The sequence below is a fragment of the Chlorocebus sabaeus genome, chromosome 9 (genome assembly GCF_047675955.1).
Source record: "Chlorocebus sabaeus isolate Y175 chromosome 9, mChlSab1.0.hap1, whole genome shotgun sequence".
Taxonomy (NCBI): Eukaryota; Metazoa; Chordata; class Mammalia; order Primates; family Cercopithecidae; genus Chlorocebus; species Chlorocebus sabaeus.
This window is the reverse complement of record NC_132912.1, coordinates 124,686,714-124,714,148: the sequence shown is the minus strand read 5'-3', so window position 1 is coordinate 124,714,148 and position 27,435 is coordinate 124,686,714. Positions and strand designations below refer to the sequence as shown.

At 46.5% G+C, this 27,435-nt stretch overlaps 1 protein-coding gene across 12 annotated transcripts in view; it reads right to left on the bottom strand.

The window, feature by feature from the left end:
- TACC2 (transforming acidic coiled-coil containing protein 2) overlaps positions 1 to 27,435 on the bottom strand; it is a 234,174-nt gene that overhangs the window by 183,759 nt on the left and 22,980 nt on the right. For all 12 annotated transcript variants that reach the window (XM_073019412.1, XM_038009634.2, XM_073019410.1 and 9 more), the window contains exon 3: positions 21,830 to 21,942. In XM_073019412.1, the coding sequence (XP_072875513.1) occupies positions 21,830 to 21,942 (113 nt within the window). The remainder of the gene's footprint in view (positions 1 to 21,829; positions 21,943 to 27,435) is intronic.

The window sequence follows — 27,435 nt, the reverse complement described above, 5'->3', positions numbered from 1 at the left end:
ACAGGGTCTTCCTCTGCTGCCCAGGCTGGAATACAGTGGCGCGATCTCAGCTCATTGCAACCTCTGCCTCCAGGCTCAAGTGATTCTCCCACCTCAGCCTCCCGAGTAGCTGGGGCTACAGGCATGCACTACCACACCTGGCTAATTCCCTTTTTTTGTTTGTTTGTTTGTTTGAGACGGAGTTTTGCTCTTGTTGCCCAGGCTAGAGTGCGATGGCAAGATCTCAGCTCACTGCAACCTCCGCGTCCCGGGTTCAACCAATTCTTCCGCCTCAGCCTCCCAAGTAGCTGGGATTACAGGCATGTGCCAACGTGCCCAGCTAATTTTGTATTTTTAGTAGAAATGGAGTTTCTCCATGTTGGTCAGGCTGGTCTCGAACTCCTGACCCCAGGTGATCCACCCATCTTGGCCTCCAAAGTGCTGGGATTATCGGCGCGAGCCACCGTGCCTGTAAGATGTTTACATATGCGTATCAAGGCACAGCACTTTTCCTTAAACTTCTGTCACAGAGATCTTTATCCATATGTCTTACTGCTGACCTTCTCCCTATGATGATCCTATTATCCTGTCACTTCCTTTTTTCTAAGATGGTAAAGATAATGATCAATAAATACTGAGGGAACTCAGAGATTGGTGCCAGCGTGGGTCCTCTGTATGCTAAGCGCCGGTCCCCTGGGCCCACTTTTTCTTTCTCTATAGTTTGTCTCTGTGTCTCATTTCTTTTCTCAAGTCTCTTGTTCCACCTAATGAGAAACACCCACAGGTGTGGAGCGGCAGCCCAACCCTTCGCACACCTGGCTGATTTTCTTATTCTTTGTAGAGACAGGGTTTTGTCACGTTTCCCAGGCTGGTCTCAAACTCCTGAGCTCAAGCAATCAGCCCACCTCAGTCTCCCAAAGTGCTAGGATTATAGGCATGAGCCACCATGCCCAGTCTATATCCCTTCTTGATAAGACTCCTAGCGTTAATTAAAATCATTTTCCTGCCACAGCAAACATTGTACAAAACAAGGCACATAGTGGAAATGTCTCTTGATGACTGAAAATCTTTCAGAGAATTTGGGGCATTCTCTGACCCATATGTTGCCACCGATGTTACCTGTCTCAGACAGAGCTCATATGTCCTGAGCTCAAAAATGTGATGAAGGGTTTCTTTTTAGAAAAATCCTGACTGCCAGTCTATTTTGTTGAGATTGTCTCTCTGTAATCCCATTAATCTAAATGGGGGAAAAACGTGGATGAGTCAACATTACTGGGTGCCAAGCTGGCTCAATGTCAAAGACATAAAGATCATCCAGCTTCCTTCCCAGCACTAACACAGCTGCAGTGACAAGTTTGGGAAGATTAACCACTGTCAAAGTTGGCATTTGAGGTCACAGCAAGACACAGGGGAGACGGCAAGTGTCGGTGATACAAGGAACTCTTGAAGGGAGAAAAGAAACAACTTCGCCTGCGGCATCTTATCTCTTGCTCTTTTTTTCTAGAAGGGTCTCCCTGCCTCTTCCAAAATAAATGCCAGGTGTTTTGCTGCATTCTCATTTAAAACCCAAGAAAGGAACTTGATATGGTGGCTTTTCAATGTTTTCAGAGAGCCTAGGTTGGAAAATGTCATATGAGGAATTATTAACTACAAGAAGGGTTGGATAAATGGAGGATTAGCTACTAAGGAAGGCAGAGGAAAGGAGGAGCAGGAATCCTGGAGATAGAAGAAAACAATGGGGGCGGCGTGCGGTGGCTCACACCTGTAATCCCATCACTTTGGGAAGCCAAGGCAGGCGGATCCATAAACCCGGGAGGCGGAGCTTGCAGTGAGCTGAGATCCGGCCACTGCACTCCAGCCTGGGTGACAGAGCTAGACTCCGTCTCAAAAAAAAAAAAAAAAAAAAAAAATTAGAATATTTTTAATGCTATATCTTGAAGTTCACTAATCTTTTTCTCTGCGGTGTCTAACCTGTCATTAATTTCACCCAGTGGGTTTTTTATTTTAGACATCATAGTTTTCATTTCTAGAAGTTTGATTTGGGTCTTTTTTACATCTTCCCTCTGTGCTTAACTTACTCGGTCTTCCCTCTAGCTTCCTGAACATATGAAATACGTTATAATTCTGGAAAAAGTCCTTTTGTACTAATTCTATCATCTGTGTAATTTCTGCGTTCAAGACAAATTATGTGTTTTTTTTTTTCCGTTGTGGGTCACATTTCCCTGCTTGCAGGCTAGACACTGTGGACTTTAAGCTTTTTAGGTTCTGGATATTTTCATATTCCTATAAATATTATTGAACTTTGCTCTCAGATGCAGTTAAGTTATTTGGAACAGCTTAATCCTTTGCATCTCACTTCGTTAGATGGAATGAGAGCAGTGTTAAGGTGAGGATTAATCTTCCCCAGCACTGAGGCAAAACCTGCCTTAGTGCTCAACAGATGCCTTATGAGTGATGAGGTACTCCACTCTGGCTGGTGGGAACAGGAACTATTCCCAGCTCTTTGTGAGCTTTGAGGATTGCTCTTCCTAAACCTTTCAGGTGTTTTTTGTTTTTTTTTTTTTGAGACAGAGTCTTGCTCTGTCCCCCAGGCTGGAGTGCAGTGACACGATCTTGGCTCACTGCAACCTCCGATTCCCAGGTTCAAGCGATTCTCCTGCCTCAGCTTCCTGAGTAGCTAGGATTACAGACACATGCCACCACGCCTGGCTAATTTTTTTATTTTTAGTAGAGATGGGGGTTTCACCATATTGGCCAAGCTGGTCTTGAACTCCTGACCTTGTGATCCACCTACCTCGGCCTCCCAAAGTGCTGGGATTATAGGTGTGAGGCACCGTGCCCGCCCAACCTTTCAGGTGTTCTGTACCTCACCTCAGGGGGTTTCCACACCTGCACATGCTCATCAGTACTTTGCCCGTCTCTGGGGTTCTCTCTGTTCAGTCCTCTCTAGTATTCTGCCCTGGGAACTGCTGCTGTCTCGGGCTCCCCAGATACACAGCTTCACTCGGCTCACTACAATCTCAGCTCACTACAATCTCCACCTCCCGATCGCGGCTCACTACAATCTCTGACTCCCGGATTCACACCATTCTCCTGCCTCAGCCTCCAGAGTAGCTGGGACTACAGGCATCCGCCAACTCGCCCAGCTATTTTTTTGTATTTTTTGGTAGAGACGGGGTTTCACCGTGTTAGCCAGGATGCTTTCGATCTCCTGACCTCGTGATCCGCCAGAATTAAGACTGAGAGAAATAACAACAGGCTGGGCGCGGTGGCTCACGCCTGTAATCCCAGCACTTCGGGAGGCTGAGGCAGGCGGATCACAAGGTCAGGAGATTGAGACTATCCTGGCAAACACGGTGAAACCCCGTCTCTACTAAAAATACAAAAAAATTAGCCAGGCATGGTGGTGGGTGCCTGTAGTCCCAGCTATTCAGGAGGCTGAGGCAGGAGGATGGTGTGAACCTGGGAGGCAGAGCTTGCAGTGAGCCGAGATCGCACCACTACACTCCAGCCTGGGTGACAGAGTGAGATTCTGTCTCAAAAATGAAAGAAAGAAAGAAAGAAATAACAACAACAACAAAAAAGCATCAGTGAACTGTGAGACAAATTCAAGTAACCAAATATATGTGTAGAGTCGCCATAGGAGGAGGGGAGATACAAAATATTTGAAGAACTGATGGCTGAAAAATCTCCAGATATGATGTAAACTATGAACCAACATATTCAAGAATCTCAACTAATGCCAAGCATAAGAAACAGCAAAGGCCAGTGTTCAGGGCAGTGGTTCACACCTATAATCCCAGCACTTTGGGAGGCCAAGGCGGGTGGATCACTTGAGGTCAGGAGTTTGAGATCAGCCTGGCCAATATGGTGAAACCCCATCTGTACTAAAATACAAAAATTAGCGAGGTGTGGTGGCATGCGCCTGTAATCCCAGCTACTTGGGAGCTGAGGCAGGAGAATTGTTTGAACCTGGAAGGCGGAGGTTGCAGTGTGCTGAGATCAGGCCACTGCACTCAGCCTGGGTGACAGGGTAAGACTCTAAAAAAAAAAAAAAAAAAGCCAGAAACAGTGAAAAACCTACACCAAGGCATATCATAACCAAACTGCTTCAAACCAGTGACAAAGTAAAAAATACTAAAACTAGCCAGAGAAGAAAAGAACAAAGGTAAGAATTTTGTTGGAAATAATGAAAGCCAGAATACAGAAACAATATCTTTAAAGTGTTGAAAGAAAAAAACTGCCTACCTAGAACTCTTGGCCCAGACAAAATATTTTTCTAAACCAGGTGAAATAAAGATTTTTCCAGACATACAAAAGCTAAAATAACCCCTAGCAGACCTACATTTCAGGAAATGTTAAAGTAATACCTTCAAGCAGAAAGAAAAGAATACTAAATGTTACTCAGGATCTACACAACAGAATATAGAACATCAGAAAATGTAACTATGCAAGTAAATACAGTCTCTTTTTCCTTATTACTTAAATCTCTTTTAAAAGATAATTGCCTGATTAAAGCACAAATAATATGTATTATGGGATGTGTAGGTTATGTAGAAAGACAAAATAGAACAAAGACTGAAACAGAAGAAATGGAAGCATATTGTTGAAGCCTCTTCTAATATATGTAAAATGATATAACCATTTGAAAGTAGAATGTGAGATGTTAAAGATGTATATTGTACTTCTTAAAGCAACCACTAAAATAACACAAATAGTTGTAGCTAATATAATAATCCAAAAGAAGGCAAAAAAGGAGGAAAAATGGAACAAGACTACAGATTTAAACCAACTATATTAATAATCACATTAAATGTGAATGTTACAAACACTCCAGTTAAAAGGTACAGATTTTCAGGCTGGGCACGGTGGCTAATGCCTGTAATCCCAACACTTTGGGAGGCCGAGGCAGGCAGATCACTTGAGGTCAGGAGTTTGAGACCAGTCTGGCCAACATGGTGAAACACCATCTCTACCAAAAATATAAAAATTAGGCTGAGCGCCATGGCTCGCATCTGTAATCCCAGCACTTTGGGAGGCCAAGGCAGGTGGATCACATGGTCAGGAGTTTGAGACTACCCTGACCAACATGGTGAAACCCCTTCTCTACTAAAAATACAAAAATTAGCTGGGTGTGGTGGTGCATGCCTGTAATCCTAGCTACTCAGGAGGCTGAGGCACGAGAATCACTTGAACCTGAGAGGCAGAGGTTGCAGTGAGCTGAGATGACGCCACTGTACTCCAGCCTGGGCGACAGAGTGAGACTGTCTCAAAAAAAAACAAAAACAAAAATTAGCTGGGCATGGTGGCGGGTGCCTGTAGTCCCAGCTACTTGGGAGGCTGAGGCAGGAGAATCGCTTGAACCTGGGAGGTGGAGGCTGCAGTGAGCCGAGATCACACCATTGCACTGGTGTGATACAGCAGCCTGGGTGATAGAGCGAGACCCTGTCTCAAAAAAAGAAAAAGGTGTAGATTTTCAGAGTGCATTAATAAAACAAGATCCAACTCTATGCTGCCTACAATATAGGTACTTAAATTTTTTTTAAAGCACAAATAGGCTAAATGTAAAAGAATGGAAGAAGGGGAAGATGTACTATGCAAATAGGAATCAGGCTGTTGTCTATATTATTTAACACAAAGTAGATTTTGCAGCAAAAAATATTACAAGCATAAAGAAGATAATTTTATAATGATAAAGGATTCAATTTATCCATATAAATTCTAAAATTTTATACGTTCTAAAATAAAGATTAAAAATTCTAAAATTTTTTATCTAATAACAGAGCTTCAAAACACAAGAAGCAAAAACTGGTAGAATTGAAAGGAGTAATGGACATATCCACAATTATAGTCTGGTATTTCCAAGCCACTCTCAATAACTGAACAAGTGGATAGAAAATCAGTGTGGATACAGATGTAACCAACTTGACTTAATTAACACTTTTTAAATACCATCCAATAATAGCAAAATAACATTTTTTTCAAGTACAGATGGAACATGTACAAGGGAGACCATATTCTGTGCATAAATTTGAGATGATTCAAATTATACAAAGTATCCTATCTGGTTACAATGAAATTAAATTAGAAGTCAATAATAGAAAGATATCTGGGGCCGGGCGCGGTGGCTCAAGCCTGTAATCCCAGCACTTTGGGAGGCCGAGACGGGCGGATCACAAAGTCAGGAGATTGAGACCATCTTGGCTAACACAGTGAAACCCCGTCTCCACTAAAAAAATACAAAAAACTAGCCGGGCGTGGTGGCGGGCGCCTGTAGTCCCAGCTACTCGGGAGGCTGAGGCAGGAGAATGGTGTAAACCCAGGAGGCGGAGCTTGCAGTGAGCTGAGATCTGGCCACTGCACTCCAGCCCGGGCGACAGAGCAAGACTCCGTCTCAAAAAAAAAAAAAAAAAAAAAAAAGATATCTGGAAAATCCCCAACTATTTGGAAACAATAACACATCTCTGAATAGTCCATGAGTAAAAGAAGAAAGAAGGAAATTGTGAAGTATTTGAACAGAATGAAAATGAAAACAGAAATATAATTTGTGGGATGCAGTTAAAACAGGTCTCAGAGTGACATTTATAGCACTAAAATGCCCATGTTTTAAAAAGGTCTCAAATCAATGATGCCAGCTTCTCACCTAATAAACTATAAAGACACTGGTCACACAACAATGTGATTATAACTGATACCACTTAATTGTACACTTAGAAATGGTTAGGATGGTAAATTTTATGTTCTGCCCTTTTACCACAATGAAAAACAATTTTAAAAATCAACAAGTGTCCCTGTATAAAAGAAGCTCCAGACAGCAAAGCATATATGCTGTTTGATTCCTTTTATATGGAGTTCAAGAACTATCAAAACCTATCAATGGTGATAGAAGTCAGAATAGTTTTACTCTTGGAAAGGGGTATTGACTGGGAAGGAACAAGAGAGAACAATCTGGTATGATGAAAATGACCTAGATCTATAACTGGGTGTGATAATACAGGTGTATAGGAGTATAAGCATTCATCAAGCTCTCAAATTTAGACAACTCATGGTATGTATCTGATACCGATAAAAAAGGAATTAGAAATTATAGAAACACTAAAAAGAGAGTGATTCCCAAGAATGTGGGAGGATGGAGGGAGGGGAATGGGTGGAGCCTAAGGGGTTTTAAAGGCAGTGAAACTAATATAATGACGGATACATGACATCGTGCATTTGTCAAATCCATCAGAATGTACAACACAAACTGAACTTTAATGTAAACGACAGTAAATCCTCAATGTTGTCCAGTGGTTCTTGGAAACTGCAACTTTGAGCAAACAGATGTAGAGTAGGCTCTCCAATAACGTGGTTTTGTTCAATGTAGTTTCAGTATAATGATGAGAAAAAAACTGGTCCCATTATACGTCATTTCATTTAAAATTGCAGTTTCTAAGAACCTATTAATGAGACTGAGAACTTACTGTATAGACTTTAGTTAATAATAATAATGTATCAATATTGGCCCATTAATTGAAACAAATATACTATATTAATGGGAGGTGTTAATAATAGGGGAAACTGTATGAAGTAGGGAAGGGTGCATGGGAACTCTAGCTACACGATTTTTTGGTAACCTAAAACTGTTCTGAAAATAGTCCAGTTGTTGTTGTTGTTTTGCTTTGAGACGGAGTCTTGCTCTGTAGCCCGGGCTGGAGTGCAGTGGTGTGATCTCAGCTCACAGCAAGCTCTGCCTCCCAGGTTCACACCATTCTCCTGCCTCAGCCTCCCAAGTAGCTGGGACTACAAGCGCCCATCACCACGCCCAGCTAATTTTATGTATTTTTAGTAGAGACGGGGTTTCACCGTGTTTGCCAGGATGGTCTCGATGATCCACCCTTGACCTTGTGATCCACCCACCTCAGCCTCCCGAAGTGCTGGGATTACAGGCGTGAGCCACCGCGCCCAGCCATATTATTTTGAAAGTGCATATACATATATATAAGTTATACACACACACACACACACACACACACACTTTTTGTTGTTGTTTGAGACAGAGTCTCGCTCTGTAGCCCAAGCTGGAGTGCAGTGGCACGATCTCGGCTCACTCCAACCTCTCTGCCTCCTGGGTTCAAGCGATTCTCCTGCCTCAGCCTCCCAAGTAGCTGGGACCACAGGCATGCACCACCATGCCCAGCTAATTTTTGTATTTTTAGTAGAGACGGGGTCTCACCATGTTGGCCAGGCTGGTCTCAAACTCCTGACCTCAAGTGATCCACCTGCCTCAGCCTCCCACAGTGCTGGGGTTACAAGAGTAGGCCACCACGCCCGGCCACACACACACATTTCTATAGGGCTGTGTATATATATTATAATATATATAATTTATATATTATATTATATATTATTTGTATATTATAATACATATGTATAATATATAATTTGCATGTTTTTTATAATATATATGCACACTTAATATACCACCTAACAAAATATAGCTATTTTACAGTAAATAAAGAAAGGAACTAGAAAAAAAAACAGAAGAGTGTGAGGAAAACACTAACATTTTGAAAGCCCTTGTCCACATATGGTAGGGGCATTGGTGATTTTTTTCCTCCCCACTCTGCACTCTTCACTGTGTTCCAAGTTGCTGCAATAAACGGGTATTATCTCATAATGGAAAAATACTCCTCTTCCCCTGTTGTTTAAAGCCTCAAATGCTCTATTGAAACCAGAGGAGCAGAAAACAAGACACACACCTAATTCAGCACATGATCTTCCTTTTCAGCCAGTGTCGAAAGTCAGGAGCTCCCTCCTCCTCTCCCTCCCACTCTCCTCTCTGTGTTTACTTCCTGCCAAAGATAAATAATGAGTCAGAAGCAGGACAGGAGGGGCGGAGGCTGCTCTCGGCTCTGCCTGACACACCCTGGCTGGGCAGGAGCCTGGGAATTGATCTCAGCGTCCACCCAAGCTTGGAAGGAACAGAGCAGGCCGCCTGGGAAACACAGGGCTCGGTCCCTAACAGCTGGCCCCGGCCGATGCACAAAACACAGCTCAGATCTTTCTGATTTTTCTTTTTTCTGCTAAGAACTGACCCTGTTTATAGGAAAATTAAATGTTAAGGATTGACCAAGGTTTACTTTCTAATTATGGAGACCAGAACACAAATACTTGAAGACACCTGTAGGCTGGGCACGGTGGCTCACGCCTGTAATCGCAGCACTTTGGGAGGCGGAGGCGGGTGGATCACAAGATCAGGAGATCGAGACCACCCTGGCTAACACAGTGAAACCCTGTCTCTACTAAAAAATACAAAAAATTAGCCAGGCGTGGTGGCGGGCGCCTGTAGTCCCAGCTGGTCGGGAGGCTAAGGCAGGAGAATGGCATGAGCCCGGGAGGCAGAGCTTGCAGTGATCTGAGATGACGCCAATGGACTCCAGCCTGGGCAACTGAGCAAGACTCCATCTCAGAAAAAAAAGAAAAAAGGAGGCCGGGCGCGGTGGCTCAAGCCTGTAATCCCAGCACTTTGGGAGGCCGAGACGGGCGGATCACGAGGTCAGGAGATCGAGACCATCCTGGCTAACATGGTGAAACCCCGTCTCTACTAAAAATACAAAAAAAAAAATAAGCCGGGCGAGGTGGCGGGCGCCTGTAGTCCCAGCTGCTTGGGAGGCTGAGGCAGGAGAATTGCACGAACCCGGGAGGCGGAGCTTGCAGTGAGCAGAGAGCGGGCCACTGCACTCCAGCCTGGGTGACAGAGCGAGACTCCGTCTCAAAAAAAAAAAAAAAAGAAAGAAAAAGACACCTGTGAGAGTTAGTTACGAGTCTGCATTTCAGGTGAATCAAACCAGCCGGGGTTCTAGTCCCTACCCTGCCACTTTCTGTGTGACCCAAAACAATTTCCTTAACTTCTCTGAGCCCTGCTTTCCTCATATGGTCCCCCTGGGTCATCTACAGCCATCCACACAGAGCTGCCAGGTGAGGTGATGTGTGTAACCCGAGGCCCAACGCCCAGCCTGCAGCAGACCGATTCCACAAATGGCAGTGAAAGGGAGGAGTAAGAAACATCCTGGCCTTCCATTTGAAGCCCATTTAGTTCATTTTTTCAAACCATGTTTCTAAACCCTTCCCCATAGCTGCTGCTATCCACACCAAAGATGTGTTTGTTCTGACTAGGAGTTTGTCTTCTGAAAAAGCCAAGAGGTTGAGCTTAATATTATGCTGCACCTCCTATCTCCCAGATGTAAAGAAGCTCTGGGCCAGGGGCAGTGGCTCACGCCTGTAATCCTAGCACTTAGGAGGCTGAGGCAGGTGGATCACCTGAGGTCGGGAGTTCGAGACCAGCCTGACCAATATGGAGAAACCCTGTCTCTACTAAAAAATTAAAAAAAAAAAAAAAATTAGCCGGATGTGGTGGTTCATGCCTGTAATCCCAGCTACTCAGGAGGCTGAGGCAGGATAATTCTTTGAACCTGGGAGGCAGAGGTTGTGGTGAACCAAGATCGTGTCATTGCACTCCAGCCTGGGCAACAAGAGCGAAACTCTACCTCAAAAAAAAAGGCAGCAGCAGCTCTGAAATGTCGTAAAGTCTATGTGTCTAGTCCTTCTTAAATTCTGTTTCCTGTGGATCTACAATAAGGACAGCTGTTCTCTGCCTGGGACTGTCTTTTCCCCATAATCCTCTACTTCTACTCAGTTTTGAAGACCCAGCCCCAAGAAACCTCCCCTGGAGACCTCTCCTGGTTCTCCCCAGCAGAGCCAGCACCTGTCTCCCTGCCCCTGTGCTCCCAGAGACCCCCACTTAGGGCATTTAGCTTGTTCTAGAATTATTCATTTGCATGCCTTTCTCTAGACTGGACTGGACATCTTGCTCATCTTTGTACCTCTAGTCCAGCCCAGAGCTTGACCTATAGTGGGTAGTGGGCCCATGTTTATTAAATGGAATAAGACACCTGCCCCCCCAAAAAGGCTGGGGTGCTAAGGAGCTGGGCATGGAGCAGGAAATGAGCTGTCCCTGAAGCAGAAAGGAGAACTCTGCTTTTCTCTCAGAGATGCCAGGCCCTCCTGGGATTCCCCCAGCACAAGCCCGGGTCTGTGATGGTCAGCACTTTGTCCTGCCAGCTTCACCTGGCGCCTGTAAGATTTCCTCCTGGAGCCCAGGTCTGTGGCCATGGAACTTAGCAGACACACCTGAGCCTAGTGTTTTGCACATCTCAGCACATGATCCTACCTGCCCAGTTGCTCAAGCCAAAGCTTCAGGAATCTTCCTCCATTCTTTTCTCCATCCTCCTTTTTTTTTTTTTTTTTTTTTGAGATGGAGTCTCTATCGCCCAGGCTGGAGTACAGTGGAGTGATTTTGGCTCACTGCAACCTCCTCCTCCTGGGTTCAAGTGATTCTCCTGCCTCAGCCTCCTGAGTAGCTGAGACTACAGGCATGCGCCACTACGCCCGGATAATTTCTGTGTTTTTAGTAGAGACAGGGTTTCACCATGTTGGCCAGGCTGGTCTCAAACTCCTGACCTCAGGTGATCCGCCCACCTTGGCCTCCCAAAGTACTGGGATTACAGGCATGAGCCACCGCACCTGGCTTCTTTTCTCCTTCCTTCTAAAGCCAATCTATCAGCAAGTCCTGGCATCTCTACCTCCAAAATATCCAAAACATGGAAAGCTGCTCACATTTTCTCCACCTTCACTGGTTTTCATCTCAGTCCATGCACTCTCAGTGGGCCAAGACTATCCCCAGGTGGGGTGAAAATTGGTTGTTGAGGGGTGAAAAGAGCCTTAGATATTACAATAGTCTGTGGCCTCAAAGGCCATAGCACAGAAACATATACAGCATTCCTGTGGTACTGAACTTTCTCGGAGAGGGAAGGGCAATGGGGAATAAATGTCTCTAAGTTCCTTGCAGGCAGCCAGGAGTGAGTGGCAATAAAAACAAGCTTGAGAAACTCTGCCCTAGTTCCAGGTACTACTACATCTTGCCTGGGGCTTTGCCTGGGGCTCTACCTGGGCCCCTTCTTTGACCGCCTGGTCCCAGTCTTGCTTGCATCCTCAGCACCAGAAGGAAATCCAAGTTCCTCACCATGGCCTTCAGGGTCCAGGCTTAACTGATCAGGCCCCTGCCCACTTGGCCATCTCTCACTGCCTCAATGGTCACCGTTCCTCTAAAGCATTCTTTAGAGGATTCTAAAGAATTCTTCCTCCTTAAGCCCTTTGCAAGGCCTGTCCCTCCACCTGGAATGCCTGGTCCCCTAGGTCTTCCATGTCTGCCTCCTTTTTGTCATTCCAGACTCAGTTCCTATATCACCTCCTTCTCTGGCCATCTAATCTAGTGATTCTCAAGCCTTAGGGGTGCCAGAATCCCTGTGCTTCGTTAAAACACACATCACTGGGCCCCACCCTGAGTTTCTGGTTCAGTGAGTGGGAGTGGGGTCAAAGTTTTGCATTTCTAACAAATTCCCAGGTGATGCTGGGGCCCCCGGGTCAGAAACCCCACTTTGAGAACGACAGATCTAATCTAAAGCAGCCACTTTTCCTGTTACCCTCTAGCTTGACACCCTGCTGGGCACCTTTCAGAGCCTCCATACCACCCAAAAGTGTCTCTGTTCTATTTGTTTCCTTGCTCAATGTCTAACTCCTCAACTACAGTGTATTTATCCATCCAAGCAGACCCCCCTTGGTGTGTGATGCCAGCTGCATCCTCACCACCTAGCAGCAGGCACAGAATGGGTGCCCAAAAATACTTGTTGAAAAAAAAAAAAATAGAGGAGCGAATGGGAGAGGGGGCAATGAGTCTGTATGCGAATTATCCAAAGTGCAAACAAAAGTTAGCTATCCTTGTTGGCCTGGGGGTAAACCCTGGTCAGTGTCTCCCAAACTTGCTTTCTCATGAGAATCTCATGGAATTCTTATTACAAACACAGATGTAGGGGTCTTATCCCAAAGCTGCTGGCTCAGACTCTTCAAGGGGGCAGGAGGGTGTTCAGGACATAGGTACTTTAACTGATATCCCAGGCAATTCTGATAAAGTGGTCCTGGTAATAGCTCACCATTCCTTAAATTTCTCTGCTCAGAAGAATCACCTGGGGTGCTTATTAAAAACACAGGTGGAGGCCAGGCGTGGTGGCTCACGCCTGTAATCCCAGCACTTTGGAGGCCGAGCGGGTGGATCACAAGGTCAGAAGTTCGAGACTAGCCTGACCAACACGGTGAAACCCTGTCTCTACTAAAAATACAAAAAAAAAAAAAAAAATTAGCCGGGCGTGGTGGCGGGCACCTGTAATCCCAGCTACTCAGGAGGCTGAGGCAGGAGAATGGCTTGAACCTGGAAGGTAGAGGTTGCAGTGAGCCGAGATCGCGCCACTGCACTCCATCATGGACACCAAGAACGAAACTCTGTCTCAAAAAACAAAAGAAAAACAACAACAACAACAACAACAACAAAAAAAAAAAAACAGACGGGGCTGGGCACAGTGGCCCATGCATGGCCTAGCTCTCGCTTTACATCTCCCAGTGTTTAATGTTGGATCTTTCTTTTGGGTTCTTGGTCCAGAACCTTAGCATCTTCTTGTCAATTGAAGAATCATGAGGTTCATAAACTTGGGGAGGAAAGCTTATTTCTTATAAAGAGTTGCAGCTGGCCGGGCGCAGTGGCTCATGCCTGTAAATCCCAGCACTTTGGGAGGCCAAGGCGGGTGGATCACAAGGTCAAGAGATCGAGACTATCCTGGTCAACATGGTGAAACCCCGCCCTTACTAAAAATACAAAAATTAGCTGGGCATGGTGCCACGCACCTGTAGTCCCAGCTACTTGAGAGGCTGAGGCAGGAGAATCACTTGAACCCGGGAGGTGGAGGTTGCAGTGAGCCAAGGTCACGCCACCGCACTCCAGTCTAGCGACATAGTGAGACTCTGTCTCTAAATAAATAAATAAATAAATAATAAAGGGTTGCAGCCTGCAGGCTGGCCATCCATCCCTCAGGCTGGGAAGTGACGGAAGCGCTTTCGCACTTTGCAGCAGAAGCCGAAGCAGGCACTCGAGGTACGGAAGCTTGAGACAAGAATTTATGCTGAACAGGCTGTCTAAGTAGACACATTCAACAGATTATAGGAGGAGCTATGAGTATTCATGAAGAGGGGTGTGCATTCATAGTAAGCAAACAGACATGTTACACCCCATGCTTACTTTGAGGTGGAGACAACATTTAAATGCATTAAAATTAGGCTGTATACATTAAAAGGTGACACAGAGGGCGTGAAGGCACTCAGGGAGCCGAACCACTCCATGGCGGGTGGTCTCTTATGTGGAAGGAATGCTGTTCAGCTGTTGTGTCGAAACCAAAAAAGGGAAGGAGATCTGGTTGAAACCAGTGGTGGAACAAGTCTTTCAAAAGGGCTGGTTTGCTAGTTTCTGTTGAACCCTTAGGAAAGAAAGTCTAACATCGGCTAGTGAGTGAGCGGGTATGGGAAGGCTGTCTGACCTCCATCCTGTCAGGAGCGGCTATGGGAAGGTTGTCTGACCTCCATCCTGTCAGGAGCGGGTATGGGAAGGCTGTCTGACCTCCATCCTGTCAGGAGCGGGTATGGGAAGGCTGTCTGACCTCCATCCTGTCAGGGTTCCAAACTCAGTTTTTTGTTGTTGTTGTTGTTTTTGTTTTGTTTTGAAACGGAGTTTCACTCTTGTTGCCCAGGCTGGAGTGCAATAGCGTGATCTTGGCTCACCCCAACCTCCACCTCCTGGGTTCAAGAGATTCTCCTGCCTCAGCCTCCCAAGTAGCTGGGATTACAGGCACCTGCCACCACACCTGGCTAATTTTTTATTTTATTTATTTATTTATTTTTTTTTTAGTAAAGACAGTGTTTCTCTATATTGGTCGGCTGGTCTTGAACTCCCAACCTCAGGTGATCTGCCCGCCTTGGCCTCTCAAAGTGCTGGATTACAGGCGTGAGCCACCGCGCCCGACCAAACTTAGTTTTTAAGGCTTCTTTAGGATCCCTTTGGCCGAGAGGGAGTCTGTTCAGCCAGATGGAGGGCTCAGGATTTTCCTTTTCTTTGACTCCACCTCTTCTGCCCACACTCAGGTAGTCACCGGGTTCTGTGGGTTCCCCCTTGGGATTCCTTCCAGCCACTATTCCTCTACTGCAAGAATATCCCCTAGTGCCCCTTCCAGCCTCTACCCCTCCAGTGCACCAGTCAGTGCCCCTACCTTTATATTTGGAACACTTTCCTGGTATGCATAAGCCCTTGTTTATTTTATTTTGTTTTATTTTTAATTTAATTTAATTTTATTTTTGAGACACAGTCTCACTCTTGTCGCCCAGCTGAAGTGCAGTGGCATGACCTCAGCTCACTGCAACATCTGCCTCCCAGGTTCAAGGTATTCTCCTGCCTTAGCCTCTCCAGTAGCTGGGACTACAGGTGCGTGCCACCACGCCCGGCTAATTTTTGTATTTTTAGTAGAGACAGAGTTTCACCAGGTTGACCTGGCTGGTCTCAAACTCTTGACCTCACGTGATCCACCCGCCTTGGCCTCCCAAAGTGCTGGGATTAAAAGTGTGAGTCACTGTACCCAGCCCTTGTTTAAAAGCATACAAACCACAAAGCACTTCCTTAGCTTCCTGTTAACTTCAGGATAAAATCTGAACTCTCACCTGACTGACAGATTCTCCTCAACGTGGCGCCACTCCTCATATCTTGTTTTCAGTGAACAAGTCACCACCTCGGTCTGCACTCACTTCCTGCTCAGCCCTAAAGAGGTCCAGTTCAGGAATTCTGCCCCTACCTGGAATGACCTCTAGAGCCTGCCCTTTTCACTCAAGCTCCCTCCACCCCTGCCAGGAGACCCTCCTTGTCCACTCCAGCTCTCAGGGAAGGCTTCTTCTGAGCCCCAACAGCACTGGGCTGAGGTGGTCACACAGCTGCGTGGCAGAATGCAGCAGTCTTCATTGTGTGGTCCCTGGACCAGCAGCACTAATACCTGGAAACTTGTTGGAAATGCTCCTTCCCGCCTGGGCGCAGTGGCTCACACCTGTAATCCCAGCATTTTGGGAGGCCTAGGCAGGTGGATCACCTGAGGTCAGGAGCTCGAGACCAGCCTGGCCAACATGGTGAAACCCTGTCTCTACTAAAAATACAAAAATTAGCTAGGCATGGTGGTAAGCACCTGTAATCCCAGCAACTTGGGAGGCTGAGGCAGGAGAATCGCTAGAATCCAGGAGGCGGAGGTTGCAGTGAGCTGAGATCGCACCATTGCGCTCCAGCCTGGGCGACAAGAGCGAAACTCCGTCTCAAAAAAAGAAAAAGGAAAAGAAATGCCCCTTCCCAGGCCTCACCACAGACCTGCTGTATCAGACTCTCTGGAGGCGAGGCCTAGCAATCTGTGTCTTTATCAGCCTTACAGGTGATCTTGGTGCCCACTCAAGTTTGAGAACCATCAGATAACAGCTAAAACTCCACTCTCCTTCATTCAGTGACAAAGTGAGACAGGGTATGGACGAGACTTGGCCCCTACCAGGACTCTACTAGACCTTGCATACCCCATCTGGTGCCATCCCTACTGTCCAAGAGACCTTGAAGAAGCTAAGGTTAGCAGCATTCCACCATCATCTTACTCAAGGGAATTAACTCTATTGTCCGCATGTGCACAAGTCCAGAAGAATCAACCATCTTCACCCATTGGCTCATTATAATACTAAAATTCCCACCCAGATGGGGCTTATCTGCCATTTTTTGGGTTTTGTTTTGTTTTATAAACTTTTATTTTAAGTTCAAGGGCACAAGTGCAGGTTTGTTACATAGGTGAACTTGTGTCATGGGGGTGTATTGTACAGATTATTTCATCACCCAGGTATTAAGCTTAGTACCCATTAGTTATTTTTCCTGAGCCTGTCCCTCCTCTCTCCAATAGGCCCCAGTATGTGTTGTTCCCCTGTATGTGTCCATGTGTTCTCATCAGTTAGCCCCCACTTATAAGTGAGAACATGCAGTGTTTGGTTTTCTGTTCCTGTGTTAGTTTACTAAGAATGACCTCCAGCTCCATCCATGTCCCTGCAAAGGATATGATCTCGTTCTTTTTTATGGCTCCATATCTGCCATTTTTTGATCATGCAATACATGACCTAACACGTTCTTTCACTGTGCCTGTGCACCCTGTGCTCTACCCCACACATGTAATGACTTTCCCATACCTCATGCTTATTCATGCCATGTCACCTTTTTTGTTTGTTTGTTTGTTTTGGAGACAGAGTCTGGCTCTGTCACCCAGGCTGGAGTGCAGTGGTGCGATCTCAGCTCACTGCAACCTCCACCTCCCAGGTTCAAGCAATTCTCCTGCCTCAGCCTCCGGAGGGTCTGGGACTACAGGCATATGCCACCACGCCCAGCTAAATTTTTGTATTTTAGTAGAGACAGGGTTTCACTGTGTTGCCCACACTGGTCTCAAACTCCTAAGCTCAGGCAATCCGCCCACCTCGGCCCCCCAAAGTGCTGGGATTACAGATGTGAGTGACCTCGCCCAGTCCACCCTTCTTAAAACACCAAAAAGACCTGTCCTCGGGGAGCCAGTTGGAGAATTCTGCTCAGGCGTTATCTCCCTTGTGTTCAAACATAAGCCCCTCACAAAGCCTTGTTTGGGAAATTTGCTTGGTCTTGTGTCAATTACCATTGCCTGGGAGCCTAAGCACTGTGGTCAGTAACCAAAGGCGCCAGGAATTCAGCTAGGAATCACTGAAAGTCACTCCCTGCCTGATTCTCACTCCCTGAGAAAAGCCAATCATCTCGAAACACTGCCCTTAGCCTTTTTTGGAAGAAGGAGTAAGTATGACATGGAAGCACAAGAAATGGCCAATGTCCAATGATTTTTGACCTACCTAAACGGTAATTTCCTCGGTACAACCTAATATTAATAGCTCCATTATCTGGCAAAAAGTTGTATGATAGAATTGGTTGTGTCTTAAGGATCTAAAAGGAGAAAGCTGCTCAGTCCCTGGTTGGTGATATCCAAGGAGGGCGGACCAGGGACCAGTTCAGACTGGGCATCAGCTGTACTGGTACCTCAGCTGTACTGGTGTGGAGACTACTGAGCAGAAAGAGATGCTACTGGGGTTGAGCTTCACCCTAGGAGGCTGGGATCATTCTCCCTCAAGAACCCAGGGACCTGTGCAGGGATGGTCATCAGGGAGGCAACTCCCAGACTCCGGGCGGTTGAACTATGCTGGGTTAAGTTACAACAGCGCCACCACGTGGCAACCGGAAAGCAAGGCAGTTGAACTGATGGGACCCCGCATTCTTCCTATTGAAGAACTTACCTGCTCTGGGGATGAGTAAACCCCATGTTCTAGCATAATTCAGAGACAGGGAAGAGCCTCGAGGAGAAACAATGGACTTTCTACCTCTAAGGTAGATTACATCATGCTCCAAGCCTCAGTTTCCTCATATGTAGAGTGGAGATAATGCCTGGGCAGAGGGGCAATCTTTGGAAATATTCACATATGCATTCTCCCTATATTCTTCCCTTACTCCATGCCCAGCAGGTGGCCACTGCAGCGTTTTTCCAAGTAGAAAACAGAGAGTTGCAGGTGAATGGCTCTTCCCACCTTTTTTAAAAACTTACATACTTTGAAGAGAAAATGCTGGTTGTTCAATGAGGCCAAGGGACAGATGCCTCAAGGCCAATGCACCTGAGAGTGGAGAGAAAGGGCCCTGAACAGTGGGGAACCTCTGAGAGTCCCTCTCTACTTCCAGACCATGTCCTCGGATTCAGAGGGGAAATGAGCAGGGAGGTTGCTCAAGAAAGTGGCCATGGGGCTCCCAAAGCCTCACCAAAGATTTCCTCCTGCCTACAGTGGCGGAGAAGCAGCACAGTCCCTCGGCCGGAGGGGCAGTGTGGTCACTGGCATCACAGGGAAGGTTCTGGGGTTGGGGAGGGAATGGATGATGGCCTCAATGCACCAGGCTCTGGAGAGGGGAGTCCCAAGGATGGCTGCCCTGGGTGATATGGTTTGGCTGTGTCCCCACCCAAATCTCATCTTGAATTCCCAAGTGTTGCAGGAGGGACCTGGGGGGAGGTGATTGAATCATGGGGGCAGGTCCTTCCTGTGCTGTTCTTGTGATAGTGAGTGGGACTCACGAGATCTGATGGTTTTAAAAACAGGAGTTTCCCTGCACAAGCTCTCTTCTCTTTGCCCACTGCCATCCACATAAGATGTGACTTACTCCTCCTTGCCTTCTGCCATGATTGGGAGGCTTCCCCAGCCACGTAGAACTGTGAGTTCTTCATTAAGCCTCTTTTCTTTGTAAATTGCCCAGTCTTGGGTATGTCTTTACCAGCAGTGTGAAAACGGACTAATACACTGGGCATACCCACCAGCCCGGCAGAGTAAGGACTCAGGATCAGAAGTGCATAGGTTTTAAAAAATGCAATCATCTATTGCAAACGCAGAGCATTTGGCATAGGGTCTGGCACCCATATGCGAAATGAACGATAAATACTCTTTATCCTTGTTGGTGACACCAAGGACGGGTGACTCACTGAAACCGCACACAGGAGCCCTGCTCAGTCAGGAGCGATGGACTCACTGTCAGCCCTTGCAGTGTAGGAGGGCCTGTTCCTTCTCGATAGCTGATTTCTGAGTTAGTACAGGGCCTTGCACTATAGACACACACACATTTATGGAGGAGAATCATGTTTTCAATTGTGAACAGGAAGCTGCTTTTTTGAGTGTGCTCTTGGAAGGCACCTCGTTTTTTGTTTTTTGTTTTTTTGAGACGGAGTCTCACTCTGTCGCCCAGGCTGGAGTGCAGTGGTAAGATCTCAGCTCACTGCAACCTCCACCTCCCGAGTTCAAGCAATTCTCCTGCCTCAGCCTCCTGGGTAGCTGGGACTACAGGCGCCCGCCACCACACCTGGCTAATTTATGTATTTTCAGTAGAGACGGGGTTTCACCACGTTGGCCAGGGTGGTCTGGATCTCCTGACCTCGTGATCCACCCGCCTCAGCCTCCCAAAGTGCTGGGATTACAGGCACCTCTTTTATGCTCAATTTGCATGCCAATGAGAGGCAATTCTTCAAGGGAAAAATAATAATTGACTAAAGCCAGGGAACAAGCAACAGAAGACATTTGAGCTGCTGCTACTCTTCAGTCCAGCTGTGACACAGGCCTCAAGCAATTCCCAGGCTTCTTAGGAGATCCCGGGACCTCACCAAGAGGGAAAGAGAAGAGCTGGACCCTGGGCCTTAGCCAGAGTGGCTTCACTTGTGTGGGATTCCAGAAAAGACAAATCCATTCACTAGTTTCATAGTCATCCAGAGCCAAGTTAGAGGTCTCAGTAGAATCAAAGACTAAAACCTTTGTCCTGTGACCCTGATGAAAAGTTCATGGAAATGGAACACCCACGGGGGTCTGGGGAGGTACAGGAGGCACCATCTTCAGCAGAGAATACAGATAAAAGGTGCTGTTCGAGGCATCATTCTGATTCCCTCAGCAAAAAACACTCTGCCCCATCTGATTGCCATTTCCCTAAAGAAATCCAAAGCTCCTGCCAAGATGCCCCAAGTACTTCCTCTGGAAAGCCACATAGCCCAAGCCACCCAGAAAACGATGCCCCAGGCATGGAAATTCCTGCCACCAGGGGTTGCTCTTATTTACCCAAAGCAAAAAAGAAAAAAAAGTCACTTTGAGTCTCAAGGTTTTGCAAAGCTATGAAATAGCATGTGAGCCAAAGTTTCATTGTCTATGACAGGGGCCTATCATTCAATTTGGTATTTTTGTTCCATAGAGTTCCTGTTCATTTGTTTCCTTTAGGGCTTGTCATGATAGACTCCTGGGAGCTGGGTTCCAATTGTTCAGGGTTTTTCTGACCAAATTCACAGCCTGTTTGTGAGTTGAACCCACAAGCAGTTATTGAGTGCCCCCAGCGTGCCTGGCCTGTGTCCATGCTGGACACCAGGTGCTCGAGTCTGCTGGACTACTGCTTGCATCCCCTAAAACTATGAGTGTGGGGCCAACAGGGGAGAGGCCCAGGAGAGAGCCCCGGCAGGGAGCCCTAGGGCCTGGCTGTGGCTGTTAACAAGAGTCAGTGACCAGCCAGGCATGGTGGTTCACGCCTATAATCCAGCACTTTGGGAAGCTGAGGTGGGTGGATCACCTAAGGTCAGGAGTTAGAGACCAGCCTGGCCAATATGGTGAAATCCCATCTCTACTAAAAATACAAAAAATAGCTGGGCATGCTGGCGGACGCCTGTAATCCCAGCTACTCGGAAGGCTGAAGCAGGAGAATCACTTGAATCCAGGAGGCAGAGGTTGCAGAGAGCCGAGACCGTGCCACTGCACTCCAGCCTGGATGAAACTCCATATCAAAAAAAAAGGCAGTGACCGATGGGCCACCACATCCCACTGCCACAGTTGGTTTCTGGGATTCATCCACCAGCCTCCCTGGGACGAAGGGCTTGGGTGGCTTTGGTAATTGTGTTCTCAGTCCTCTGTTTCATGGTCCAGTGCCCGCAACAGCCACCACACTGGGATACAGACTCCACTTAGCCACAGATTAGACACTGATAAACCCCTGGGAACCCTTGATGTTTTCCATTTTAAGTTCTGACAATGAAGATACTCTGGAGTGTGGCTGGAATGGAAGTCCATAATTACTAATTTCATCTTTGGGCAGGAAATCAGGATGAACTTTTCAATCATGCAGGCCTAGCCAGTCACAGAGAGGTCTATGAACCACTGCTTGGAATGTCTCACCACTGGGGACGATATCATGGGTTTAAGCGTCCAGTTTCCAAAGCAAATGGGGCAAAGCTAATGCTGGAGCAGGCAATGAGCAGGGCAGGCCTTGGGCTGCATCAGTCCTCCAGAGCTGGCCTCCTACCTGGATGCGTCTCTGTGGTCAGGGCTTCCGGGCGTGTCCTGCTGCTTCCTTTTTATATTCTGACTATTCCCCGGTGGCTGTGTGGACCTTGGAGTCTGAGCTGATGAAGTCCTCTGAGCCAGGAGAAAGAGAAGTTGGAAAGGAAATCAGATAGGAGTCTCTGAAAACAGAAAAACATTTATCAACAGAGCCCCCACCACAGCATTCAAGATAAGGTCGTTCACTTCCTCTGCCATCCAACGAAGCACCTACTATGTGTGGCACTGAGCTAGGCCTTGAGGTTATATAGGGAGCAAAGCAAAGGTGGCTGCTGCTCTCATCCAGGGGGGAAGAAACAAAGTCAAACAAGCAGTAGCAGTTCCAACTGAATGCTTTAGTAGAAAACCAAAACTGGGGACACCTACCACACTTTGGGGTCACTAGATCCCTAGGAGAAGTGGAGCCATTTAAACTAAGACTTGAAAGTGTCCAATTTGTTTGCGGCACTCCTGAGATGAAAACACACTTTCCTCCCTCCACACCAATGGCTTCACATACCAGAATTCAGCTGGAAACCTAGGGAAAAAAACTAACTGGAAGAAGAAAATGACGAACCCTTAGAAATCTGGACCCAACCACTTGGGATCCTAACCTCTCTGAGAGTTGGCCACCTTTTCTTTCACTCCAGGATAAGCTTGTCCACTGGTTAGTGGATTTGTTGTTGTTGTTTTTATAAACCATATTCCTACAGACTAGTTGATTTTTTAAAACCAGGATGCAAAAATATAAGGCTCAATCAAAACTTTAAATCATAGGACAGAAATGAGATTAAAAAAAAAAAACCTCATTTAAATGATGCTATTTTCGTGTAATATAAAAATCAGAAGAAGGGGAAGGGCTTCTGTAAGCCCCAAGCCGTATTTCCCAAAGCAGTGACTGTCTTTCATTTTGTTTCCCCAGCGGTGACCCTGTGCCCCCACCCCAAACAACACGCACCCCTCGTTCTGGGATGAGGTCTGCCTTCTTTTAAGAACAGTTCCACCCATACCCTCCATCCCTGAGGTTCTCATGGAAAATGCCAGTCATAGTGCCCCATGTCCCTGCCCACTGGAGTGTACATAAGACTCAGGCCAAGCCAGGATCTTCTATGGGATTCCCTTAGGAACCAGGGCAGTTCTGGTGGGGGTGTTCTATAGAAGGTGAGTGCTGGAGTCACCTGCAGCCGTTTCCAGCTGTGGTGGAAGAAGCTGCCACAGCAAGAGACGGCAGAGCTTGCAGGCAGAGAAAAGTTGAGATGCCAGGCAGAGGGAGCAACCCCGCTGGGGCCAAAGCCTCATTCTGCCCTAGCCATCTGGGGGCTCTATGATGAGGCCGCATGCATTGCCCTTTTCACCTTAGTGGGTACAAGCTGAATTTCTGTCACTAGCAACTAAGAGTGCATTTCCCGGTCCATCTCTCATCCAGATGAGCTGCACCAGATCAGCTTGGAGGAAAACAAAGTATTCCCTGGTCAAACACCTTTGGCAAGTGCTACATAATATAGGCCTCTTTTAGAAATTCACTACGCACATTAGCATAGTCAAGATTCTGAGTTCTATAGCAGAATAACTTACGGAATTTTAACTCAGAGTTCGCCAGAATTTCTTGACCACAGGACTCTTTGTTAATGTACCACAGTTTAACATCTTATAGAACTCGTGTTACGTGGAACACACATTTGAAGACAGCACAAGACCTCATTTCTTTCTAGCTTGCTTAAATCTAGCAGATGGTGCAAATCTGTAGGACAGACATTCCCTAGCCCATGGGCACCTTTGTGAAAATCAAAAGGTGGCACTCTTCTGGGCCAAATGCATGGCCTGGAAGCAGACAATGCCATTGTGTGAATTAGAAACAGCTTCCCCAGCCAGGTGCGGTGGCTCATGCGTGCGATCCCAGCACTTTGGGAAGCAGAGGTGGGAAGACGACTTGAGCCCAGGAGTTCAAGACCAGCCTGGACAACACGGTGAAACCCATCTCTACAAAACAGAAACAGAAACAAACAGGGGAAAGGAAAAGAAAGGAAGAGGGAGAGAGGGAGGAAAGGAGAGAGAGAAGGAGGGAAGGAAGGGAGGGAAGGAGGGAGGGAGGGAGGGAGGAAGGAAGGGGAGGAGAAAAAAATAAGGCTCCTTTCCTCCCCTTACATTGCTCACGGTCTAGGGAGACTGACCCCAGTCCCATGGCTGCAGGGGTGTGAACACAGAGGGCACCCAAGGAGGATAGTAGGTATGGCTCCTGCCTGGAGGTGAAGCAGACAGCCCCCAAGGTCCCCCAGGAAGGGAGGGTCCCCACCCATCAAACTCTACCAACCTCTAGCCTATGGATTTTGTAAATTAATCTTGGCATTTCTGCAGGAAATATGAAAGCAAATCATCTGCCTAGTCTGCACCTGGGGACTTCTTGAGACCATCAGACTTGTTGGATGGGCTGTAGTCTTTGACCTTCAGACACTAGCCCGAAGCGCAAGCTAGCTTTGGCTAGGGTTCCCCTACCTGGTGCATTTCTCTGAGTGGCTGGCTATCTGTGTTCATCCCATTGTGTCCAAAGGTAAAACATAAAGATGCTTCATCTCTCAGGCACCCATACATTCTAGCGCTAACGTGAATACTACAATGCAAAAATGTTCCTTCATTTTAGCTGAAAGACAGAATATGGGGGGAAATAAAACAACAGCAATAAATGTTCCTGTTACTGAGCACTTACTAAGGCCAGGCACTGGGCCAGTATCTTTCCAGGAACTATGTCATTGAATTTGCACAACTGTCTTAAGAGAAAGATGGATATTTGTGTCCCCGTTTTAGAGCTGAGGCTTTGAGAAGTTTAGTAACTGGGCCAAGACCACACAGCAGTGGAATCTAGACATAACCGATTATCTCTGATCCCAGAACCAGGACAAGGGCGTCTCCGCTTGATCCTTTCCATAGGGCGGTGTCAAAGGAGGCAGAGAGAGCTGGGGATGATTCCTCACACGAGAGGGGGCTGCTGACCCAGGGTTGGCTTGACCTCCTTGCTAGCTGAGCCATTCCCTTAATGAGTGCCCCTGCCCTGCCCCAGGGACCTCAGCCTCTTGATCTGTGCATCCAGGAAGACAATCATCCCCATAGGACAATGTCAAGACCATGGAAACTTTAAATCACCTTATAAGCTCACATTCTATAATCCTCATTTTCAGAGAAAGATTATTATTATTATTTTGAGACAGAGTCTCGCTCTGTTGCCCAGGCTGGAGTGTAGTGGCACCATCTCGGCTCACTGCAACCTCTACCTCCTGGGTTCAAGTGATTCTCCTGCCTCAGCCTCCCAAGTAGCTGGGACTACAGGCGCCCACCACCACGCCCGGCTAATTTTTGTATTTTAGTAGAGACGGGGTTTCACCATATTGGCCAAGCTGGTCTCAAACTCCTGACCTTGTGATCTGCCTGCCTCAGCCTCCCAAAGTGCTGGAATTACAGGTGCCACCGCACCCGGCCAAGACTCTTTATCTATAAATTATAAATCTTTAGATGCATGATTCTCACATTTTACTATAATAACTCAAGATTAACAATACAGAGTGAGTGGCATTTTTAATCAGGGTCCTGCATTTTTGAAATTTTAACCCAATTCCTACTTGTCTGACTGCCATGCAAACCTCAGCTCCTAACACCTGAGGCCAGGCCCCCCTTTCAATCACCAGATGACCTACAGTAAAATATTCTGCAAATCATTTAACAGATAAATCTCGTGCCCAGTATTCCATGAGCAAAATTTCTTTAAAGTAATTCTGGAAAGAAGACGAATAATAGCCCAGACAGATGCAAACAACAGATGGCATAAGGAGACAGATCTTTGCTCCGAGTCCGGGGAAGAAAGGGACCACGGGCTACATTTCCTCAGGCAGACGGACTATAACAAGGGCTTGGATTTGTCTTTGAAGAAGAAGAAAAAAAAGGAGGCCTCTCTCCCTTTTCAGCTCCACTTCTCTTTCTTTTTTAAAAAAAATTATTTTGTTATTTTTATTATTATTATTATTTTTTGAGGCAGAGTCTCACTCTGTCGCTCAGGCTGGAGTGCAATGGTGCGATCCTGGCTCACTGCAACCTCTGCCTCCCGGGTTCAAGTGATTCTCCTACCTCAGCTTCCTGAGTGGCTGGGATTACAGGCACGCGCCACCATGCCCAGCTACTTTTTTGCATTTTTAGTAGAGATGGGGTTTCACCATATTGGCCAAGCTGGTCTCGATCTCCTGACGTCGTGATCCACCTGCCTCAGCCTCCCAAAGTGCTGGGATTACAGGCATGAGCCACGGCGCCCAGCCCACTTCTTTTTCTAATAGAAAGCTAACCTGCAAGAATGACACTAGTTCTCCCCAACAGAAACGTATCTGGATGGAGTTAAAAGCGACAAAACTCTGTGTGAATGGCACATTGCACTTTTCAAAGCTCTTTGACATCCATCTGATTCTTACAAAATCCCTGTGAGCTATACTGGGCAGGTAAAATCATGTTTTCCATTTTCCAGACAAGAAACAGAGAGGTTTGCCTTCTGCCCTCTGCAAGTCTCCCACCTTGAAGTCCAATGCTCTTTCCACAAGAATACTGACACCCAACATTTACATAGCACTCTTTCTGCTACAACAGCAACCTAATTATTATGAACACTTTCTATGTGCCAAGTACTGCTCTTTTAAGTGCTTTACATATTTAAACTCATTCAATCCTTAGAGCCTGATGTTATAGCTAAGAATACTGGGCACAGAGAAGTTAAGCCACTTGCCCAAGGTCACACAGCTTGGAAGTAGTGGAGCCAGGATTTGGACCAGGATGGTTTGGCTCCAGAGTCTGTGCTCTTGTCCCTGCCTTATGCTGCTTTGCCATACAGTGGAATTCATTGCTTTATGGTTACTGCCATTTTGCTGCCACGCTCCAAGGAACTATAGCAATTGAACATTTGAGAATAATGTGGTATAGGAGCCTAGATTTGATGCCCAGAATAGCACCTGGCACAGAAGAGGCAGTCCATAAATATTTGTTGAATGTATGAAAAATAGATTATTCTTATTTAGTCTGGTGGTCACGTCTGCAAATCGAAGGACATACCCTCAGCCCTGGGAGCTCTCTCTTTTGCCACATCTCCTAGTGTGTTTGAATCCCCCTTCCTGTTCCCCATCTTAGAGATAGTCTTAAGCTCTACTGCTTACTGGATTCCAAAGGACCTGTGTGTCAGCAGGCGTCACTGCAAAACAGCATGCATTTCTAAAGTTACTCTTTACACTTCCAAAGCACAGCCTGGAAAAACAATTGGCAAGCCTTACGGGACACGTGGACTTGCCCAGTTGCTTCTTCAAATCTTTCCTTTGCTGCCATTGCTTGAGTAAACAAACAGTCTTTCGTTGGCTCTGGAACACTCCAGAGCCTGGAGTCTATTTTAAAGCAATCTTTAAACATTTACAGCAATTTTCCAGTCCTAAAAAATATACTTTGTAAGGAGCTAAAGCATTTCTCCATAAAAAAAAAAAAAAAAAATTCCACTTACCTCTTAAATGCTCCATCACTCTAGACCACTGCCCGCTGGTCATGCCAATAGAGTTAATTAAACCATGCTTCATT